General features: G+C 39.3%; 2 protein-coding genes across 4 annotated transcripts in view; both read left to right on the plus strand.

The window, feature by feature from the left end:
* Positions 1–966: 966 nt before the first annotated feature.
* rpl35a (ribosomal protein L35a) lies at positions 967–6235 on the plus strand. 2 transcript variants are annotated; one of them, XM_036584913.1, is made up of 5 exons: positions 967–1031; positions 2218–2258; positions 3027–3179; positions 5106–5250; positions 6172–6235. In XM_036584913.1, the coding sequence occupies exons 2-5, from the start codon at positions 2248–2250 to the stop codon at positions 6193–6195; spliced, it is 333 nt and encodes a 110-aa protein (XP_036440806.1). In that variant the 5' UTR covers positions 967–1031; positions 2218–2247; the 3' UTR covers positions 6196–6235. The 2 variants fall into 2 exon arrangements, with proteins under 2 accessions (XP_036440806.1, XP_036440807.1); XM_036584914.1 differs by having other exon boundaries at positions 1003–1027.
* Positions 6236–7412: 1177 nt separating this feature from the next.
* The window catches only part of abcc5 (ATP-binding cassette, sub-family C (CFTR/MRP), member 5), a 49095-nt gene continuing 33862 nt past the window's right edge, over positions 7413–22645 (plus strand). The window contains exons 1-5 of one of the 2 annotated variants that reach the window (XM_036584912.1): positions 7500–7537; positions 8299–8356; positions 9345–9504; positions 20231–20379; positions 21172–21327. In XM_036584912.1, the coding sequence (XP_036440805.1) occupies positions 9385–9504; positions 20231–20379; positions 21172–21327 (425 nt within the window). In that variant the 5' untranslated portion in view covers positions 7500–7537; positions 8299–8356; positions 9345–9384. Of the gene's footprint in view, positions 7538–8298; positions 8357–9344; positions 9505–20230; positions 20380–21171; positions 21328–22645 lie in introns of both variants that reach the window. The other variant, XM_036584911.1, reaches the window with a different exon arrangement.

The raw sequence follows: 22645 nt of genomic DNA on the forward strand, positions 1-22645 counted from the left end.
CAGTCAGAGACACTGTTTTGAAGATCAATGAAAACTCTGCTGTTTCTCTGGCGCTTTTTTAAAAAGAGTCTGCTCTTTTCCTTTTTTAAAGATTTTTTTTTCTCATTTAAAAAAATTAATGTAACTTTAAAGATTAAGTTACTTTAAATAAAGCAATATCAGTAGCAGTAGGTACCTGCAACAACATCAACAACTGATAACAGATCGTTAAATAACGCATAGTCTGCGTTGAGGACCTGATCTTCAAATCATCCCGCACCAGAAACTCCGTGTGAGCATGTTGTGTAGATCAACTGACTGCGTTCGTAAAAGTCCAGTTAAAAGAAAAAATGACTGAAAAATGCATCGCATGTATACAAATTAAATTAATTTTAGCCTCTATATTTTTGAAACAGCATCTATCAAAATATCATTTTTTTGTATATTGCTTTTTCATTTTTAAGCATCTTTCAAGCTTCTTTTCGTACATATTTACTATCGTGAGTACTTAGTTTGTGCCTGCTTGACTGTTTTTCATTTAAATAGCAGAGTTCGTCATTAACTACTAATCGTTTTTAACCTACAGCTTTGATTTTTTTTTATTAATGTTACATTTGGTCATTTAAAAATATTATTGTATTTTTTTATTATTTCGTATTACATATAATGTTCATAAACTTTTGCGCATGTTTGACTGTTTTAACAATATATTTCCCATTAACTGTTGAACATTTTTATTTTTGATTTTTTTCAGTTCTACTTATTGTTACTAAATTGAGAAATTGTAAATTAATAATGATACAAATGTATTCCTGTTCCCCGAACATAAATGTAATTTGTGCATTAAAAATTTAAAAGTAAAGGCAATTTAATATGAATATGTTCGAGATAAATAAGCCACTATATCGCAACAGTTTGTCAAAAACAAAACAAAACAAAGGTTTTACTTTATTATTTTCAATCAGGCTCTTTTTTAGACTCCGTCGGCCGTTATGTTCCCAGGATGCCGTTCGGCCGCCCTTTTCCTCCATCTTTGTTATCGTATCAGGCAGGTAATTTCCGACCCGGTTTAAAAAAATCACTTTTTAACAAAATACGAAGAATAATGGAGTCTAATATTTATGAAAACTTATAGTTAAACGTTCATATTTCATATACGACCGAGTTCTGTTGCGTGTAAACACGCGATGCCATAGATTTGTAGAGGATTGTTGAGCTGAGCTGAGCCGAGCCGAGCCAAGCCGAGACTGGTTTCCTTTCTCGGCAACAAACCGTCACTAAATTTAAAAACTCTGAATATTATTCTCCTCTTCATAGTTAAACTCGTACATTTCTTTGATTTAAAAGGAGCAGGTTATATAATGCTTGGGCTAGACGTAGCTATCGCTACACATGGCTGATAGTGTAGCGTCGGCTAACGCTTATTAACATGCGCCGAAATGTGTTATAAATGCTAGTAACTACGTTATACCCGTCATGTATTCAGATTAATCAGCTTTAAAGTGAAGTTTTGGTGGCATAAGAGTTAAGAATGTGGTTGGCTGGTAAACTGCTGGCTTTATTTGCCTGTTTCTGGCAAAGTGAGGCACTTTCTAGTCATATTGCATCCCGTGTCTTCTCTCTGAATGAGAAATAAGGCAATATTTAATCGTTATCGAGATAAATAGTACTACAGTTTGCATTTCTGAGTATATTGTGAAGATTTCTAGAACCTAAGCCGCACCAACAGCCTGTGTTTTTACACAGAGTGCATAATTAGTCCTGGTTAATGGGATTTAGTGCAGGGCATGGTCTGATGTTGAATGAAAATCACTGTATAATCATTCATATTTATAATGATCTCTGTTTTTGTGGCACTGCTGGGGCTTTTTGTCTGTTCAAGTTTATCAAACATCGCTGCTGTTGGAACAAAACCTTATATCTCCATTTTTGTCGTTTTTCAGTTTTTGACATCATTTGAAAATACCTGTTGCTCTTAACATTGTGTGTAAATTTCATGACGAATGGAAGAAAAGAAACTACCCTAAATTATTTGGGGAAAAAGTCTGGTTCCATTGCCTTGCATTAAAAGTAAAGTGTGCATTTTCCTCCTTCTGTAAATTTACTGTTTTGGGGATACGAGGTTCCGACAGCAGCGATATCCATTCCACTTATCAAGAACATAATATTGTCATGCTGTGTTTTTGCTGTATCGCCCACCGTTAATGTTCTATCATTATGATTTTTTGTTTTCTAAAGGTTTTCTGAGCCTGGGCAAAAGAGATCACAATGCCTGGAAGGTTAGTAGCTTTTAAAGCTGTAATTTGGAGATTGCAGTGAATGTGAATGGAGACTTTGTTCATTATTGTCAGGGGTGGACAGAGTAGTCTAAACCTGTGTTTTTTAACCCTGGTCCTGGAGGCTTCACTACATCTTAGTGCTGTTCCTGCTTTAACACACCTACTTTAACTCAATAATGGACTGTTAATAACCTTGTTAGTTGAATCAGGTGTGTTGGGAGCAGGGGAAACAGTAAGAAGTGCAAGGCAGTGGGCCTCCAGGACCAGGGCTGAGAAACACTGGTCTTCATCCATACTTGGGTAGAAGATTGGCAGCTTCTGTGAAATAGTAACAAAAGCAAGAGTTTCTCAAAAATAACTAGTGTTAGTACAAAAGTCAGATTAACAGTGCCTGATTACTGGGTAACTTGGAGAAATTCAGAGCTTCTTAGTATATTCAACATCTGTCAGCATGGGAGCTGAAGTCTCTTTTTGGATCCTTTTGGTCTAAAAGAAAATGTTTGAGAAGTTTGACCATTTGCAAGACTACAGATACTGTCAACATAGCAGATTGAAATTCAGCACAGTAGGAATAGTAACTAAATATTAGTGATTAAGGTATAAGGTGTATAAGGGGTATAAGGAGTGAAAAGTAGATTATTTTTTTCATGAATATTCTTAGAAATAAAAGCCTCTCAGTATAAATGTTTCTAGTTATGATCCACCGCTGATTTTGAACTTGTACTGATGCTGCTGGTAACATCTTGCTGTGGTTGCTTCTCTTTCAAGGTTGTGGTGCAAGGCTATCTTTTCTGGATACAAGCGTGGTCTGAGGAACCAGCGCGAACACACTGCCCTGCTGAAGATAGAGGGAGTGTACACCCGTCAGGAGGTTGACTACTACCTGGGCAAGCGCTGTGCCTATGTCTACAAGGCAAAGAAGTAAGTAGTTCATGTGGAGTGTTGCGTTAATGTAATTTAGCTGTCTCGTTGACACAAGGGGTCTGCTATCCTGGGGCAAGGTTGAGGTTTGTCTAGATGCCTCATTTTATACAGCAGTTGCTCCTTGCACTGTAAAACAGATGGATAAGTTCTTCTTAAAGGGCATATTTCCTATGTTTTTCTTGTATTTATTTTTCCTTGAGGTCCATGACATTTGTGTGGCTTTATGTAATAAAACCAGCCATAGTTCATTTTTATATGACCCTTATACAGCCTATTCATAAACAATGCAGGCACTGTGGAGGAACAGAACATCTGTCCAGGGACTTGAGAATATTCTCATGGTTCTTGTTTTAGTTTGCTGAAACAGTTTTTCTTGACAGGTTTTACATGGTTGACATGCACATCTGTGATCTGGCGTCTTTCATAGTCAAATCAGGCCAAATTCAGGGATGGTTTCGGTCACACTAAGATGATCTAGTGTCCTTTAAGTATCACTTAATGTTATAGGTTTAGAACAAAGATAGGTGAAGAACAAAAATGCACCCGTTTTCAATGTCATCGAAACACAAATATAGAAAAAAATGAACCAAAATAACTTGTTACAGATGCAGCAAGTCAGTATGAAAGAACTTCTGAATGTAGTAAATCAGTTTGGGTGATTACACTGTCACTATCGCTCTTGACCTGACAGCATGAATGCACTCTTTCATAGATAAAAAGAATCACTACATTATGGAGCTGCAGCAATCGTCTCAACCCAAGAGCGTTCAGCCACTAATTGTGTATTTTTCCACCATTGTTTATTGACATGTCTGTATACACTACTTAATGTGTAGATCATCTGTTGATTAATGTTGTAGTTATGATGCTTCTGTTACTTCTCTTCATTTTCAGATGTTACTTTAAACATAGTGTCCCCGTCAGTGCATAAAATGTCCCTGACTTTCAGTAAGCGAGGGCTAAAATTGCCCAAATTAACAGTTCCTACCTGTTTGTGGTGCACAGTTGCCTTGTAAGTAGTTGTTACACAATGCTTTTGCAAGTATTACACAAAACAGTCATTGTGGATAATATGCAGTCCCAACAGCTTAACATAAATATTGATGTTAATTGAATTGGAACGCTAGTCTCTGTGAAAGAAACAGGTTTTAAACTTTTGGACCTCATTGTTCAAAGCAGACTTGGTCTGATAACTTGGACTAAAAGCCTTTCTAATAGCAGAAGAACTGAGGAGCATTAATACTGGACACTTCTCAACTTACCCCCTGGTTTCTGGAGAGGCTGTTTAAGAGGCAGTTGCTCCCTCCCCAACATTTCTTTGTTATTGGTTTGGTTAATTGTCGTGGTTAATTTAGGCTTTGTGTTATTTAATGATGTGTTTTGTAAGACTATCCCAGCTCCCGAGTGACAGGTTCACATTTAAACTTTTGTATGTTGTATTTTAACCAATTAGGTCCATTATAAGACATCAGCTTTTGCCCTTTTTGTCACGGGAGTGGTTGTGTATTGTGGAGCTTCGGATGAAGTTAGTGTTAAAGAGGCACCTTGTGGTTTGAAGACAAAAGAGAGGATTCTGGGTGGGATAGGGGTTAAATGTGTTGGCGCTGTCCTTCGTATAGAACTGTAGACAAGTCTTCAGTAAATTCAGACAGACTCTGATTCAGTGATTTAGATTTAAGCTCACTGTTTGTAGCAGAATCAAAAAATTCTGTGTAGACTTCAGTGTGGATTTGTATAATTTTGGGTCGCATGGATTGTGTATCAATTTCTCTGCATACCAAACGTCCTTTCGCAAAGCTTGCAAGCAGCGAACAGACAGTTTGCTTGTTTACTCGCTGAAGTACAGGACATTTTGCCAAGGCTGAAACGTTTGTCTGTACCTGTTCTGTTCTAATGGGGATTTCTTTGTTACTGTCTCCGTAGGAACACAGTGACTCCTGGAGGCAAACCCAACAAGACTCGCTGCATCTGGGGTAAAGTCACACGTGCTCATGGCAACAGTGGGATGGTGCGTGCCAAGTTCAGCAGCAACCTGCCTTCAAAGGCTATTGGGCACAGAGTACGAGTGGTAAGTCGGCTTTGGCCAAAGGTGCCACATTCTGTTTCCTAGTTCGTATGGGTTTGTGTGAAGATGCACGCTCCTACATGTTTATCATTAAGCATCTTTTTTTAAATTAAAACCTAAAAATATTTTTAAAAAAAAACATGCCGCCATAAACAGTAACCATTGAATTTATTACTTATGGTGCTAAAATTGAGTTGGAGTCCAGTTATAAGCTGTTGAAATGGATTTACCCCAACTGTTTTGTTTTGTTGGTCAAAATTGACAGCACAATTTCCTAAATTCACTGCAGATCATATATTTGACAAACTCTTTTATTAAAAAACTTATTTTAAGTGTAAAAAATGCTTATTGTGGATTGTTTGTGAGTAAGAGGTAAACGTTTAGCTGAAGGTTAAATTAATTAGCCATGCATATTCCATTTGGAGCTGTAAAGAAAGTGCTGAAACTATTGTAGGCTGTTTTTTTTTTCCATAAAAGGCACAATTCTGCATCCAAGCTGGAGAGAAATGGAGGCGTATTGTAAATCCACACAGGATAGTATTGCATTCCATTGCATCAATAAGGATGCATTGATTTTGTCTGTAGTAGTATTATGTGGAACATATTCTTGGTTATTGTGGGCTGATATTGTCACCTAAATCCCTAATTCATTCAGCAGTAAGTTGATAGATGTTGCAGGTCACGTCTTTGCGTTGATGGGAGCAGTCTGCATTTGCATCACTTAAGCGCTGAGTGCTTTTTCTGTCTTCAGTAGCTTTGCCATACGCATATGTAAAGGGGAACGATTTAGCTTTGAACTTGAATTGTAATTTTTTTGAATTACATTGTACCAAGTCTGTCAGTTGACCTTGTTAATCATGCAACTATTTATTTCAAAAGTTCTCATCAGTGTAATACTAAATTGTTTTTCTCTTTGTTTTTCAGATGCTGTACCCATCCCGCGTCTAATGTGCTTTTGTGTACATACAATAAAAAAATGTTGGTCACACTACTGTCTCGCGTTGAGTATTTAACTACAAAGGAAATAATTGAAGTCTGCTTTCTTTTAACATTTATGCAGTATGAATTATTAAATATTAGCCCAGTATTGGGTCAACACAGCACATTATGGGCATTGATGCATTAAAATGATACCTGTAGTCTCATGAAGTAACAGTGATTGTAGTGCCTTCCATATTATAATAATACATTAAAATGCAATCTATAATTTTTCGGTGAGCTTGTCACATTAGTGGGAGGGGGTGAGGAATGGAGGTCACAATTAGGTTGATTTTGATCATAGTTTAGTTTTAGGGGAGCTTGTTTAACATTAAAATTATATTGTGGTGCAGTTTCAACATTGTATTTGCAAAATTGCTTTATGGCTTTTGTCAAAGCTATAGATATTTCATTTGTTAGTGCTTAAAATGTTCAGCCTGGGATTTAACTTTTCTGTGGGGTATAACAGGCTTACGTAACGTGCTAATCTGTGAGGCTGAGGCAACAAGCTGGTGTGGCTCACTGACTCGTCAGTCTTGCTTCTACAGCCTTTCACTGTGCATATTTGTTTTGCTTGATCTGACAGTCATTTGAAACTCATTAAGTATTTGGTAGTGAGCTGGGTTAAGTCAGGTGCATTAAAGCCGGGAAACAGTGAAGTATGTAGGACATGTCCTAAGACAGTACTACTGGGAACCACTTCACTCATAGAAACCAACTGCCAAGCCTGTCATCAGATAAAAATGGGTGTGTTGGAACAGGAAATGGCAAAATTTGTGAAGCAGAGATTAATACAGGAGCAGTACTGACTTATTATTGTAAATTATTATGGTTATTCTTTTCATAACGTTGAAATAAATGTGGTTAAAGCATTAAAATGTGCTGTAAAGGGGTTTCACTCAGGAGCAGGATCGATTTATAGCCGTTACAGACACCTATAAAAGTACTATGCGATAATAATATCTTTTATGGCCATTTTTAAAATGTGAAAATGCAAAAGAAAACCTGTAAGAGATACAGAAACGTGTCGGGACATGCAGCAAACCAGAAAAACACATTTTAAGTAAAGGAAGAGAGATTTTTTCTTCTTTGAGTCAAGCTCCGCCCGTTCACCGTTCATCCTCTACGCACGTCAGGGCTTTGTGGGTAGTGTAGTTCTTTACAGTACGCGCGGCAGAGCAGCGAGTGACAAGAGAAACTACAATTCCCACAAGCGCTCGTAGCTGGTTAGCGCAAATAGATGGTTTATAACGAAGTTGTTTTGCTTCATCCTGCTTGTTGAGGATCTGCGGACCAACAAGAAAAGACACAGGTAACAGATGATGGGTTTTATCTGTGCTTAAATACAGAATTGTTATGTTTATACTAGACTTACATATTAGACGATTGTTGGGAGACCGGCACCAGCATCTTAATCAGTCCAGTGAAATCTGAATTTATTTCAGATTTGAACATCAGATGTGGAAAATTTGAATTATGCAAGAATACAGAGATAACCAGGGGTAATACAGCTACGGTAGACCAGATTATGTGCATATATTAGCCTTCTGTATCTTGACATTTAGGCATTTGAAACATAGCAGTTCCCTTTAACGTAAACTGATGACTGCTCTGTGAAGGAAGACGAGCAGTCGCTCAGAAACGTCTCTAGTTTCTGTAAAAGAAAAAACGTCTTAAAAGACGAATAAAATCGAGATGAATTCGGCTTCCTATCCTTTCTTCTTGTTCGAATTTTCCCGTTCCACCTTAAATGCTGCCGCAGTTACATTCGAGCCTCAGACGCCAGAATGGAACTGCTGCACCATTTAAGGTGGAACGGGAAAATTCGAACAAGAAGCCGGAGAGCAGAAAGGGAACCAGAGCTTCGTACAAATAAAGGGGCTGTTTTTCTGTGACGCCTTTTGTGTGATCGGGAGGTAAACAGGCTGATCTGATTTTTGTCTCCCTGATTGGAAATCATCACAGACAGGATAAGCTGAATAGCAGACGATCAGTTTGCTTTAGATAACGCAGTCTGGGTGAAAAGGGCCAGCGCTGAATGGTTCTCCTCTCTGCCGCTGCTGCTTTTTACAGACCTGTTCTTCTGGACATCCGGAACTGTTTGTACCCTTCAGATGATCAGGATGAGGGGGTGAGAGTGGTTTAACAGGGAAGCGTTAAGTAGAGTGATGAAAAACAGGATATATCTGGTGTCAGTTCACTTGGGCTTATGGAAATAGTGTTTTTTGGAGGTGCTTGTTCAGTTCAGAGCTGATCAGAAGGCAAATATAATCATACTAGTGGATTACTAGACATTTGTAATAATACAAAGTCCCATAGAAGTGTAATATTGTACATCTGTCTGAGTAATAATAATATTAATTCGCTTTATAATGATGTTACAATTATTCAGTTATGTTTTTACTATTTTTTTAAATCTTTTTTTCCTTTTTAAAGAATAAGCTCACATTAAACCCAGCGTACTAATATGATTGTTATGCATTCTTACTAATAAAAGACTCTAACATTAGAGGAAATAATCCTATACACTTAAACAAGTGGGTCCTTCAAGGTTCTTTAGCAAAGAGAATGGGTTAAAGGGTTCTTTGCATGGTGAAATGGTCCTTCGGACTGATGGAGAATGTGTTCTTTTGGTTCTTCTGTTGTTTCGATGTCAAGCTTGTTACAACAGAAGAAACCCTTTCAAAAAGGTTCTATATAGAACCATGTACAACACATTCTCCGTCAATCTGAAGAGCCATTTCACCAGGCAAAGAACCATTTAAGCATGGAATAGTTCTATATAGAACTCATGGTTCTAAAAAGAGCCATTCCGTTTACTAAAGAACCCTTGAAGAACCCTTTTTTTAAGTGTATATGTCTAAATAATATCACCAACAATATTCATTCCCTTCATGATGATGATGACCGTTAAATTCAATTTACAGCTTTTTATTGCGGCTTTAAAATGATATTCCAGCGCTGATTCTCTTCACTGGTATTTTACATGGGCATTGGCTCAAAGTGTGCGCATGTCATAATTGTGTGGATTTCTGAAAGATAAGGCAGATATCAGAATAATCTTTGCAGGTGTCTAGCGTAACCTCTCTTTGTTGTGGTCTTTGTGGATCTGATGACAGATAAAGCTCAGATAAGGCGCTCCTATGTTGGTAAAAGAAGATGAAAGAGCATGATTTGGGAAAGGACTGCCTGGCCGCTGGTTCTGGCTACAGGGCCGTTCCTTCCAGAGACGTCTTACCTGGAAACGAAGTGGACCACTATCAGCTCTCCAACGTCCAGGTCAGTCTGAAAGATTCTGAATTCTGTTAAAGGTCTGTGAAAACAGTCGAGGAAGGATTGGCGATAATAAGGAGGCTGTAAAGGCTTATAAAATGCTGGATTAACAAAAATAATTACACAATAGAAAAATGATGGTTGCCATGTATGCAAATGCGTCTGCTCAGTTATGAGAATATTAAACATGCTAATATGACCTTAGGAATGATCCCATCAAGGTATCTGTAAGGTCGTGGTTCAGATCTTAAAATGTGAACCAGTTTCTAAGACTGTCCGTTTTTGGAATATGCGATAGTGCTGACATAGTCATACACTGGAGTACTAAAGAACCAAATGGCCACAGCTGTTGTTTTGCGCTTGGACATGGTGTTGTCCTGCTTTGTTTTTGTATTGCCCCCCCCCTTTTTTGTCCCCTTTTCCTCTCACCGTCAGCGTTTTGTCAGCATGTTAGGAAAGGGTCTTCTGTTGCCCTCCGTTTCCCTTTGTCTTTCACTGTCAGCCCCGTCTCTCTCCCTCTCTCCCTCTCTCTCTGTCTACCTACCGCTCAGTATTCCACTGAGGCTGCCCGGCATGGACGCTGGGCCCCCCTGATTGGCTCTTTGCTTCCTCCTGCACGCATAAGCTTGAATTGTTTACATAATCTAAGCCCGCCCACTCTGGCACAGCCAGCCAATTGTGGCTCTTGGTTCCGGTGATGCTAACAGCAGCCTTGGCTGACAACCCCCCTCAGTGTCTGGGCAGGCTGTGCGTTCGTGCAACGTGACCGCGTTTTGAGAAACGTGAGAGCTAAGAGGAAGGAGTGAGGACGGATGATGGTGAAAGGAGGCGGGGGGGGCGTCCTTGCACATGCTGAGCAGCACTGCAGAAACCTCCGGAGCATGCAAATCTTTTTCATTCACAAGGGCCAGAAATAAAGTGCGCCCCACTTTCTCATTTTTCCATTTTTGTCGGATGTGCTTTGCTTCAAGGCATGCATGTTATGCAAAGGCAGCTGTGACAGTTACAGGAATAGTTTGGGAGGAAATCAATGGTGCACAGTTTTGCCCTTTACCCCAGATTTAGTCGATCAGCAAAGACATGTTTGGTGTCTGAAGTTTCTTTAATTTTGCACTGCAGTTAACTGCACTGGAAGCTTATGTACACCAATTAGCATTGTGCAAACTCCAGGCTTAAACCATCACACTCGTCTAAGCACATACATTTGTTAGGTAGTCTCAAGACTTCTTTATGTGGTGTCTGACACCATGTGACATACCGTTGTACTAATTTCAATCACAAATGGACAAAAGTACAGACAAATTTAGCATTTATGATGTTCTTTATGTTATCTAATTTTCTGTAGCACAGCTTTGCTTCCCTCAGCCTCACTGCTTTGACAGAACCCACGATTTTGTGTCTTTTTTTGCATTTTTGTTCATCAGTATTCTCTCACTACAACACCCAGAATGCATCGTGCAAATACATTACACAACATTGATAAAGACATCTAATGACAAGGAGGCTAATAAATGCAGACGTGATTTCAGCTTAATAGAAGTAACATTAGCTATCTTCTGCTTTAGCCATCCAAGAAAGAGCTTACGCCAACCTTCTAGTGACGTCATAAGAAGGGGGTGTTTCCTCGCCTTTAAAGCAGAAGATCTCAGTTGTGGGACTGTTCGGTTACCACTGTGGGAGGCGAGTAGGCATGTTTACAGCAGATGTAACGATGGATACATTTTTCATTTTGGCTGGAGTGCCCCTTTAAGATGGCTGCTACTACTTTTTAAACTAAAAACGGACAAAAGTACAGCGGCATCTGTCTCAAAGACTAAATTTTGTTCATACAGATTGGATTTTTTGCCGCACTATTGGGGGCATAACCTATTTTCACCTCCATAAAGCTGGCGAAGCTCCCTTCATCAAAGTGTGCGTTGCAAACATGCTTGCTGACGGTCTTGGTACTGGGATGTAGACCGATCATGTGTAACCACTTGCTGGCTGAATTAGTGGGAAATACCTACATCTGTTGTAAGAACACGCTACATTCAAAAATGCTAAACAATTTCAAAAACTAAGTGTTGGCTCCATCATCAGGAGATTCTTGGTGATGCCACAGCTGTCCGTGGCTAGGACACCACAATTGGCCTCGCTCTCTCTGGGTGGGTAGGATGGCACCCCGTCTCCTTCATCACTCAACGCGATACTAGTCAGTGCAGGCGTCTGTTAGCTGACGTAACAGAACTGGCGCTTGGCACTTTTCTTCTGAGCATGTTCAGCTGTCCAGTGACGTTGCGTGAGCAGCAGTTCGAAAAGATGTGGTGGCGCTTCACAGGTCTCGGAGGAAGCCTGTGTCAGCCTTCGCCCTCCCAGCACTGATGGTATTGTGTGATTGGGGGAGTCCTAACTAGTGGGTAGAATTGGAGACAACTATATTGGGGAAAAATTGAGGGGAAAAAAAGACTAAATAGTTAATATAGCCAGCTGACTGGCTAACTTTAGCTAACATAACCTAGCTAAGACGAAAAAAACGAAAAACTACAATATCTACAAACACAATAACTCCGAACTAGCAATAATAATGAACTAGAGCACTGAATAACAAACTAAATGCGATGAGACGAAACGTATAGAAAAAGATCCGAAACGGCGCCAAGATCCAAAAGTTCTCACTCTATCTAGCCTCAAACGGTTCTTATATTTAGGGGCGCGGCACGAGTAGGGTGTCATCAGGGGGCGGTAACGTTGGTTGACTGATTTGCATACTGTGACGCGTCATCGTACTTTGATACCAAGACACGTCCTCCGCGCCTATAGCAGAGTTGAACCAGAGGGGGTGCTGCAGAGGCGGAACTGACCACAATAAAAATGATCACAGTTTGGAAAGATGTGTCCACATTTTAATCAAGGTGTATTTTATTATTACAGAGCTGTGCATTACAGCTGTTAATGAAAAAGGTCTTGGGGTGGAGCTACTCTTTAATTCATTCTTGTCGTCTAAATGTGTACATTTGATCTATTTCTGTCAGCCCTCTTATGTCATATCACTTCTATTGAGCTGTTTGTCACGACTGAGGTTGGTTGTCAGTCTTTATCGATCGTTTCGTCCTCTGCGTCAGAGCCCCTCCTGCTGATCGCTTTCAGAAGACTGCTGCACTCACCCTTTGTCGCCTAACCAAGCCAGTGACAGATTTACCGACACTGGGCTGATCCGCAGGCTCATGTCAGATTTCTGACACAGCTTATCTTATGTTATGTATGCTGAACTATTCATGCCTTTTATAAACTGTCTAGCGGAAATGTATGCATGTCATGCTTGGCTGATGTCATTTATTGCTTATATAAGATGGGGAGGGCTGTCATTGTATAATTGCCCTTCAGTTGCTGGAATAATTGGAGGTTTCAGACTGGAGGAGGAGGTCGCGTGTGACTTGAAACGTTTCCCGTCCGCTGAGGGGAACGAAGTCGTGGGTTTAGACAACAAATACCAGAGAGTCACACGCCGTACAGCTTTATCACGCAAAACCAATTAAACACGCCGACTCGTCTGCACAGTTAACACATTGTCTGCCGTACAGTGAGGTTCTCAGCTCTATACAATTGGCCTCAGTGCATAAACTGAGCTTTTAAATGAAGTATTCATATTGGCCTGTCGTGTTTAAGGTGTCTGGCAGCAGTTCAGATTGAGATGCCAGTATGACTCATGGATTTCTGTATGATTCATACGTCCTTTGTGTACACACTCAGGAGAGGAAGATATGGAAAGGCTGAATTTTATATTTTAGGTTTTTGCCAGCAATATTACAATATTTGGGAAAAAAAACAAACATTTTCTCAGATAAACTCCTCCTAAATTAATCTACTTAATTAACGGGCATGATTGGGGTGGAACTAAGGCAGTAGTTCAGTGTTCTGGTTGGGCCTAAATGATATGGACAAAATACTATATTACAAAATTATTTCTAAATATTGCAACTGCAGTATACCTTCCAATATACTGAAGACACATTACTGAATTTTTGGCATAACATAGTTAAGGATTATCGTTTAGAGGGGGAAGGTATGAAATACATCAGTGTTCATTAACCCTTTTTCATAAAATCCTATTTACGCCTGTTTTGGAGGAATTTCAGTTCAACTATGCATTTCTTCCCCAGTAACTTTGACATTGTGTGTGATTTCCAAAACCAGAAGCAAACTGGATTTCATCTTTATAGGTAAATAAGCACTTCAGCATTTATTGAAGTGTAATTATTGTATTTAAATGGTTATTTTATTTTATTTTATTTTTATTTTATTGTAGCAGTTATGCAAGATTGTTTGATATAAAGTTGCGGTTGTACTGTCTGTTTTATCTCGACATGGTCATCTTTGTGGAGAGGTGTGGATTGTTTTGACAGCAGGGGGTTCTCACCCCTCCTCTTTCACCCCTCATTGCTCACTAGCAGCTCAACAACATTTCACACACAGAGAGACGACAGTGTCCTAGATCATCCATAATAGAGTTACGGGAAAAAAAATATAAATTAATAAAAAATTTCTAAGTCAGTTTCCATTCTGCTGGTGGAATAGCCACTAGGGGGCCTGCACAATATAGCGAGACTACTAGTATTGCAGTTATAGTGCAGGTATATTGCCACATTTTTTGCTTGCAATACTTACCGTAACGCATTACAACGCAAAGGTGAATCAATACCATGAATGATAACATCAAAACCTCTCGTCCAGAACTGTGATTGGTCAGGATGCTCACAGCACACAGTAAAAAATCAGTGGTTGTTTTTAGGACTCATTTGCATATCACAGCCTTCTGTGATATCAGAATTCCAAAAGCAAGCACTGCAATAAATGATATGTTGTGCAGCTGTGGTTTTCATTTTTTTTTGCCACTCCCCTTTACTGTCTGATACACCTCAGTTAATTGTCAACACTGCTTTGTTTAGGGTTAGCTTCACGTTTTGTTTTGTAGTCAAGGTAATGATAGAGGGAATAACAGGGGGCCCGTATCCTACAGTTTTTTTTTTTTCCAATCTATTTTATTCTGCCTTATTCCATTTGTTTGAGTTTGTGGACCCAAAACATTCCTAATTACATTTTTCATGACCTTTTTCCAGCCTCACTTTATTCCCAGGCTGTTTTGTCACATTAAGACTGATACATCTAAGGCTAAGTTCACATTACCAGGTTGAAGTGGCACAAATCCGATTTTTTACCCTAATGTGACTCTGATCTGATGTTTTCAGGGCTGTGTGGACACACAAATCTGATCTTTTCAAATCCGACCTGAGCCACTTTCATATGTGGTCCTAGATTGGATACGTATCCGATTTGTGGCCATGCAACCTTAATGAGACACTCAGATCTGAATTCATGTGCTTTTTTTTCCACTGCGCCATCATTCAGCGTTACCATGGCAGCAGCGCCGAACAGAAGTTAAAGCCTGTAAACGATGGAAAAGAAACACATCTCACCTTTTTCTCCTTCGTCTCGCTCTAATAATGAAGCTGAGAGCTGATCAGAGTTAATTATCTTCTCAGCGAAGCTCGTTCTGCTCGTTAGTTTGTGCTGATGATGAACGTGATTCATTCACGTGACGTTACTGAGTAGGATGTGTTCATGCGGGTCGTTTCAGGACGCCGGTTCGTTCACATTAATGACAGATTTGAATCGCTTACCTAAATGAGCGTGAACCATCGTGTCTGAGAGATTGGACCTGAGCAAAAAATCGGATTTGAGCAATGAGGCTTGTAATGTGAACGTAGCCTAAATGGCCCCTGTTCTGATCAGCCCTGTAATGTGGCTTTTTGATAAAACAGTGTGGTCTGAAACACTCCTTATAACTTCACTGTGAGTGGGCGGGTCTAGGCTGAATAGGCAGGTATAGGTAAATGTGCTGGTTTTGTGACATCACAAAAACAATCTAAAACAGACTGACTTAGTTTTCATACATTTTAAACATTTAAAATTGTTAAAGGTTTTCCATGATATGAGGCCTTTAAGTTTAGTGTTAGAGCAAAGGATAAAGTGAGCTTAATATATATTTAGTTGAACATCAGTTGAATGAACATCTGCAGTGGAGCATCATAATAAAGTGTAGTTTCAAGACTGAGGCTGGTCAAGAAGTTTGCATAACGTTAATTATGTAACTCAGTTTATCTCGATTAGTGGAGTCTGATCTGTTTGCCGTGAGCTGTTGATGGTGCTGTTGGCAGTTGAAGACGCTGCCTTTAATCTGACTGTGAGGCGCTTTAAAGAACATGGTGTTCACTTTAGTGGTCTAATCCCGCTGGCTCTTTTCTGCCTCTCTGGGTTTTAAAATGTTTCAGAGATCCAGCACGTCCCAATCCTCACTTGTATACACGTGCAGACACTCACGGTTTGCCCGCTGGTCTGAGCGTTTAGCCGTGTCGTCAGCAGGATGCTCCGCAGTGCAGGTCGCCAAGGCCAACAGCCTGTATGAGAGACTGTTGTCTCAGCTACCTCGGAGGAAAACCAACTTCAGTGGTTCTCTGCCTGTTGTCAGACTTGTTTGTCGTTATGAGAGAAGCATGTGTATGCGTGAAAGTAGGGCTGGGCGATAAAACGATAACGATAATTATCGCGTAATAACTTTTACTTGATTGAGCGATAAGAAATGTTAGATAAATGTTTGATATAATACACCATTCTCACACTTCCACGTTCTCGCATGGGTTGGTCGCATTTTCTCCTGCAAGGAAAGTGACACTACTCTGTCGCCAGGAGAGGGCGCCAGAGAGAGGGCGCACTTCCGAGTTTATCGACATGATTGATGATTAAAGAGGGAGGGGGCGGCGAGTAAAAAAAGGGTTGCCAAATATACTTTAGCAACATCTGAAACGTGGAGTTATACATTCCCTGTTTGAGTGGAGCGACCGGCGATCTGTTCTCCTGTGATCGAGTGTGAGTGACGAGGTCAGTGGTGTAACTGTACTGTCCTACAGCGAGCTCACCTCTTTACTAACATCCTAACCAGCTTTAGCAGCGTTAAATCACGCCTGCTCCTCTCAACTACAGCACTGTTACAGCGCTCAGTCATATTTTAGTATTAGCGCATTCCCAAGCAATAAAAGTGAAAGAAAGAAGTGGGTTCATGTAAATTACAGCCCTGATTTAAACGAAAGTAAACTGAGGAAGCTGTGAGGCATTGGAGAGCGGGAGAGCGCTGTCTTTCCAGGCTAGCTGTTTTTAGCAGCTGGGTAACTTGAGCAGCTCTGTCACTCCACAACACGGTGAACTGATGATACTGTAGATCAAACACGACACAAAAGCACCGCTTTCAGTTTGAACGTACCTAAAAGGAGGACTCCCACAGATTCACACTGCAGTTTTCCACAGCGAGAGTCAGATATACTGCGGTTCACCCCTTAAACTACTACAATAGAATAGAGAAACCCAGTCGTCTGCTAACTGGTGTTTGAATACTGTGATATGCTCTGACATGGATGTGGTAGGAGGGACGGCAGTGAGGCGGTGTGGTCCATCACTGACCCACCGAGCCAGCTAGTCTTTGCTGTTCGTACTAAGTTGACGTTGTTGAGAAACTAAGCAGTTCAGCACTGTTGTTGGCCACTTGTTTAGCATTTGTAGCGAGGTAGCCGAGCGCTCGTCACCAGACAGCTAAAATAATCTGTTCTCTTTCTTAAATTATGACTATTATAATTATTGACCGTGCTTTTCCAGCTGGTAAAAACAGCTGACCAGACACTTTCTCCCACTCTCCCATGGCAGATCTGTGAAATGTTCCACTGTTTGAGTGTTCGTCGTGTTCAGACCATAAAGGATAGTTTAAAACAGAAATTAACCCCCCCAGGAGCAAAAACCAGCCTTCAAACTTGAAAGAAATAATGATTTGACATTTATCGCGCGTATGTATCGATATCGAACAATATGAATTTTGTTTATCATGATAACATTTTTGGCCATATCGCCCAGCTCTACGTGAAAGTATGTGTGTGTGAGAGCACGAGAGCGAGAGAGTGTGTGTTATTAAAGCAGTAATATTGAACAGTACTACAGTACTAATGGCTTAATAGTTGTATATACTAGAATAGTACAGTTGGTTTGGAGTGTAGTTATATAGTTGAATATTTCGGTTGTTTTTATAAAGCGATTCTGCCAAATAAGTAAAAGAGAAAAGCAAATAAGAGATATAGCTTAAGGATATATAAAATATGAGATATATATTTATAGCTTTATGTTGACTTTAAATATATTTAAGTGAACGTTGGCTATTATGGTAGTTAGCGAACGGGCTAGCATAATGTGAACTAGCTAGCTAGACTTGAGATTCTTTGATTTGGCTTTTAATTTTTATAGCAGTGTTTTGATGTTGGTTGTGTAATAAATGGAATTCATGCGCATGATAGCCAACTAGCTGACTTTGCTAACAGGCCTAGTTAGCCTAGATGATGAATCTAAAACCTTTTTTGCTAGTAGAAAACTTTATATAACACAACTGTGTGTAAAAAACAATGAAACAAGAAAAAGTGTCTTTTATTTGTATCGGTGGAGATTTGACCTCTAGTGACTTAATCTATTTTACAGTGGAAAAGTTTGCTGTAAGATTAAAGATGCTAAGGTGCTTCATCCTATATATATGCCTGTGTGTGTGTGTGTGTATATATATATATATGTGTGTGTGTATATATATATATATATATATATATGTATATATACACACACACACACACACACACAGGCATATATATAGGATGAAGCACCTTAGCATCTTTAATCTTACAGCAAACTTTTCCACTGTTTTGCTGAAGGCAAAATAGATTAAGTCACTTGAGGTCAAATCTCCACCGATACAAATAAAAGACACTTTTTCTTGTTTCATTGTTTTTTACACACAGTTGTGTTATATAAAGTTTTCTACTAGCAAAAAAGGTTTAAGATTCATCATCTAGGCTAACTAGGCCTGTTAGCAAAGTCTTTAATCTTACATATATATAATGTTTCAACTATATAACTATACTCTTAACCAACTGTACTTTAATCTTATATATATGTATATGAAGAAACACTGCTATATTTTTTTCAGTTCTGTCCCAAGTATGAAGTCAGGGAACTGTCCTCTATGTACATGGAATATACAGTTATTAAAGAATAAAGGAATTATCCATTAACTTTACAGAGAATTACCATGAAAGGAAAATTTTATGCCCGTACATCTTACAGTAAAACAAAACTGTGAATGTTTAGTGTTGGATTTACACCCAGATCCGTCTCTTACAGTGAACTCCACCTCAGCCTCAACAAACAAAAAGACATAAGAGCTGTTGGCATAATCAGTTATAAAGAGAAGAGCGAGGAAAGACGAGGTAAAACCTCACCAGAGTGCTCAGCAATGTAGAGACGAAAACTTAGAATGATCCAAAGTAAGTGGTGTTGTTTAGAGCTGAAAGATGAATCGTTTTTATATCAAACTGCACTTTGAAAGATTGCAATTTTCAAATCGCAAGAGCTGCAATTTTGATTATGCATTATCAATAATGTTGTCTTAAGCTTCAAGTGGTAAAAATTGAACTAATAACACAGCCTGTAAGCTGCCTGTAGATGAGACCAATCAGAAGCAGCAAAATACCCATGTTCTGTATGTGTGACATCACAGCCATCACAGCCAACTGGTAGTCTGGCACACTCAGCGTTCAGGCTTCGTGCCAAAAAAGGGGATATTCTGGTCTTCCTGGGCAAAAAAACAAGACTGGAAATTAATGTATAGAAAATTACTGCATTTAAATCGCAGAATCAGTCAGAAAAATCACAATTAGAAATTCTCCCAGAATCGTTCAGTCCTAGTGGTGGTGCTGGTAGAGTTTACACAGACAAACTGTCTTAAAGATGAATGCTTTTATGCTTTTTTCATATTCTTCATAACTTTCATATTTCATAAGCTACATTCTAAAGGTGGGGGTCGTATGAGAGCTGTAACTGTCTGCTTTCCAGTCAAATAGATGGGTGATGTAATTTTAAACCCTTATAATAAAAGAAGCTGAACTCAACAATTTTTTTTTCTACTGAAAGTCGACCCATTTTTCCACAAATCTGGGATATAAACTGTAAGCAGATGGCATTTCTTCAGTGATCTGCTCTGTAAAAATTATTTTTATAAAATAATACAAAGAGCGTCTAAGATTTTTGACTTTAAGCAGTAAATTGTAAGCATATAGTAATACGTGTATGATCATAACATGTGTTTTACAAAAAAAAATACCAAAAAAAGCTTTTACAAAAAATAAATAAATAAGTAAAATAAAAAAAGTTATTTCATGAAGTTACTGAATAATTTGCCATGTAAATTCAGATAGACAAACCAAAATATACCCTGGTCAATAAGGTTAAGGTTAAGGTTAGTGCAGCCAGAATTCATCAGGGCTGAAAACTAGAAGAATATGGGTGTTGATTATATGTATATCTTTGTAGATAGTCTGAAAAACAGAGATGAGAATGTAGTGGTGTACATGTTTTTCTCTGTTTCAACCAGACAGAACTTGCCTAGAACATGCGTGTGGAATTTAAAACGTGAGCGAGCTCTGACTAAGCGTTCCTCTCGGCCATGTGAGATGTTTCTTCACAGGGAATGAATCATGTGAGCGCAGAGATGACCTCTCACTTGCGAACAAAAGGAAAATACACAGTTTCAATTCCCTTTTTCATCTTTGCACCGATAAAGTCTCTGTCTTTTAGAAATGCTTAGCTCATGGTTCTGTGTCACTCTTGTGGTCAGGATGCTCTGGAGACAGCAGGCAGGGCTGAGGGCGGCTTCCCGCTGGACGGAGGGAGTGTTTCTCACACTAAAGAGCTGGAGGAGGACGCAGGCCGAAGCAAATATCACCACAGTGTGGGCGTCCTTAAGCCTTTCCGGTCAACCAGCAAGTAAGCTTTCCACAGTAACTGTTGAAAATGTGTTAGAAAATGTAGCTCACAGGTTGATGCTACAGTACCTTTAACTCTAGTTGTGAACATGCAGATTAACCCCTTAACCCTTGTGTGGTGTTGGGGTCTGTGGGACCGATTCAGCCTCAGATTCTTGGCCTTTGCTCATTTTCTATGAAGAACATATAAATAACCCATTTTCAGTGCCTTCACTCTGTTCACCCCCCACACATTAATATTACACATGTGGTGTTCGGTGAACCCGCGGGGAGTAAAAGTGTGGAGGTGTCCCTTCACTCTGTTCTCCTCCTACATGTCCTGCTGTTAGTGTGTGTGTGTGTGTGTGTGTGTGTGTGAGGGTGGACAACATGGACAGGCTGCTGACTGGCTACAGCTGCTAATTGAGAACCCTACGCTGGACACTTGTGATATTTTAAACATCTGGTATTTTTACGTAAATTGTTATGGCTGTATGGATTAAAAAAACAATAATGTGGTGGGTCCAGCAGACCACCGAGTAACAAACACATCGACACCACACAAGGGTTAAACCCTACTATATGTGCGCTCACACCAAAGTTCTACACTGATTTTTTCATAGTACTGGGCAATTTATGGTAGTTGATACTTGATATTAAGTCTGAGGATTAATGACTAAATATTAAGCATTTGATTCAGAGAGCTAAATGCTCTCTTTAGGATGATCTGTTTAACAATCTTTTCCACCAGTTTGCTTCTTTGAGCAAATTTAAAAACTTACACTATTGTTATTTATCCTCTCGTGCGTCCCAGGCATCAGCACCCGGTGGACAACGCCGGCCTCTTCTCCTTTATGACTTTCAGCTGGCTCACTCCACTGGCCTTGCTTGCTCACAAGAAAGGTCAGCTGTTCCTGGAAGACGTGTGGGCTGTGTCACGTTGGGAGAGCTGCGAGACCAATCGCAGACGGTCTGTATTGCACAAGACTTAAAATTTTGGGGTCAGCTACAGAAATTTCATATAAAGTTTTGAAAACCGTATTGTATACAAACACATTGTGTAAGTAATTTATAACTTATACGGTGTGATTTTAATTATTATATCCAGGCACCCAATGCATCTTGGGTACAACGATTGGTTATTATAAGATAAATAGCATGTTTTAGATACAGTGCTTGAAATTTTGTGAACCCTTTAGAATTTTCTAAATTTCTCCATAAATTTGATCTAAAACTTCATCAGATTTTCTTCATCAGATGTCCTAATAGTAGATAAAGAGAACCAAATTAAATGAGATAAAAATATTAGACTTGGTCATTAATTTATTGAGAAAAAAGATCCAACTTTGCATATCTGTGAGTGGCGAAAGTATGTGAACCTTTAGGATTAGCAGATAATTTGAAGGTGAAATTAGAGTCGGGTGTTTTCAATCAGTGGGATGGCAATCAGGTGTGAGTGACCACCCTGCTTTATTTAAAGAACAGAGATCTATCACAGTCTGATCTTCACAACACATGGTTTTGGAAGTGTATCGTGGCACAAACAAAGGAGACTTCTGAGGAACTCAGAAGAAGAGCTGCTGTTGCTCATCAGGCTGGAAAAGGTTACAACACCAGTTCTAAAGAGTTTGGACTCCACCAGTCACAGTCAGACAGATTGTGTACAAATGGAGGAAATTTACGACCACAGTTACAGTCCCCAGGAGTGGTCGACCAACAAAGATCACACCAAGAGCAAGACATGTAATAGCCAGCGAGGTCACAAAGGAACCCAGGGTAACTTCTAAGCAACTAAAGACCTGACTCACAGTGGCTAATGTTAATGTTCCTCAAGCGAAGGTTCACATACTTTTGCCACTCACAGATATGTAATATTGGCATTTTCCTCAATATATAAATGACCAAGTCTAATATTTTTGTCTCATTTGTTTAATTTGGTCCTCTTTATCTACAATTAGGGCCTGTGTGAAAATCTGATGAAGTTTTAGGTCAAATTTATGCAGAAATATAGAAAATTCTAAAGGGTTCACAAACTTTCAAGCACCACTGTATATATTTACAAGCATTCCCTGTCAAATTACACAGCTTAAGATCACCACTTTTGAAATGTGAGCTTTCTCAGTCATTTCAAAATCATCTACAACTCATTCAGGACACATCTAGAACTTTATTTTACTTTATGCAGCTTCATGGTGATTATTTAAAATCCATGCAGTTGCACCGAACGAGCATATTATACATTTTTCATATTACTGCAGACTGTAATTCCAGACTTTTGAGTGGTGCTT

This window comes from Colossoma macropomum, unplaced genomic scaffold (assembly GCF_904425465.1).
Source record: "Colossoma macropomum unplaced genomic scaffold, Colossoma_macropomum, whole genome shotgun sequence".
In the NCBI taxonomy this organism is placed as follows: domain Eukaryota; kingdom Metazoa; phylum Chordata; class Actinopteri; order Characiformes; family Serrasalmidae; genus Colossoma; species Colossoma macropomum.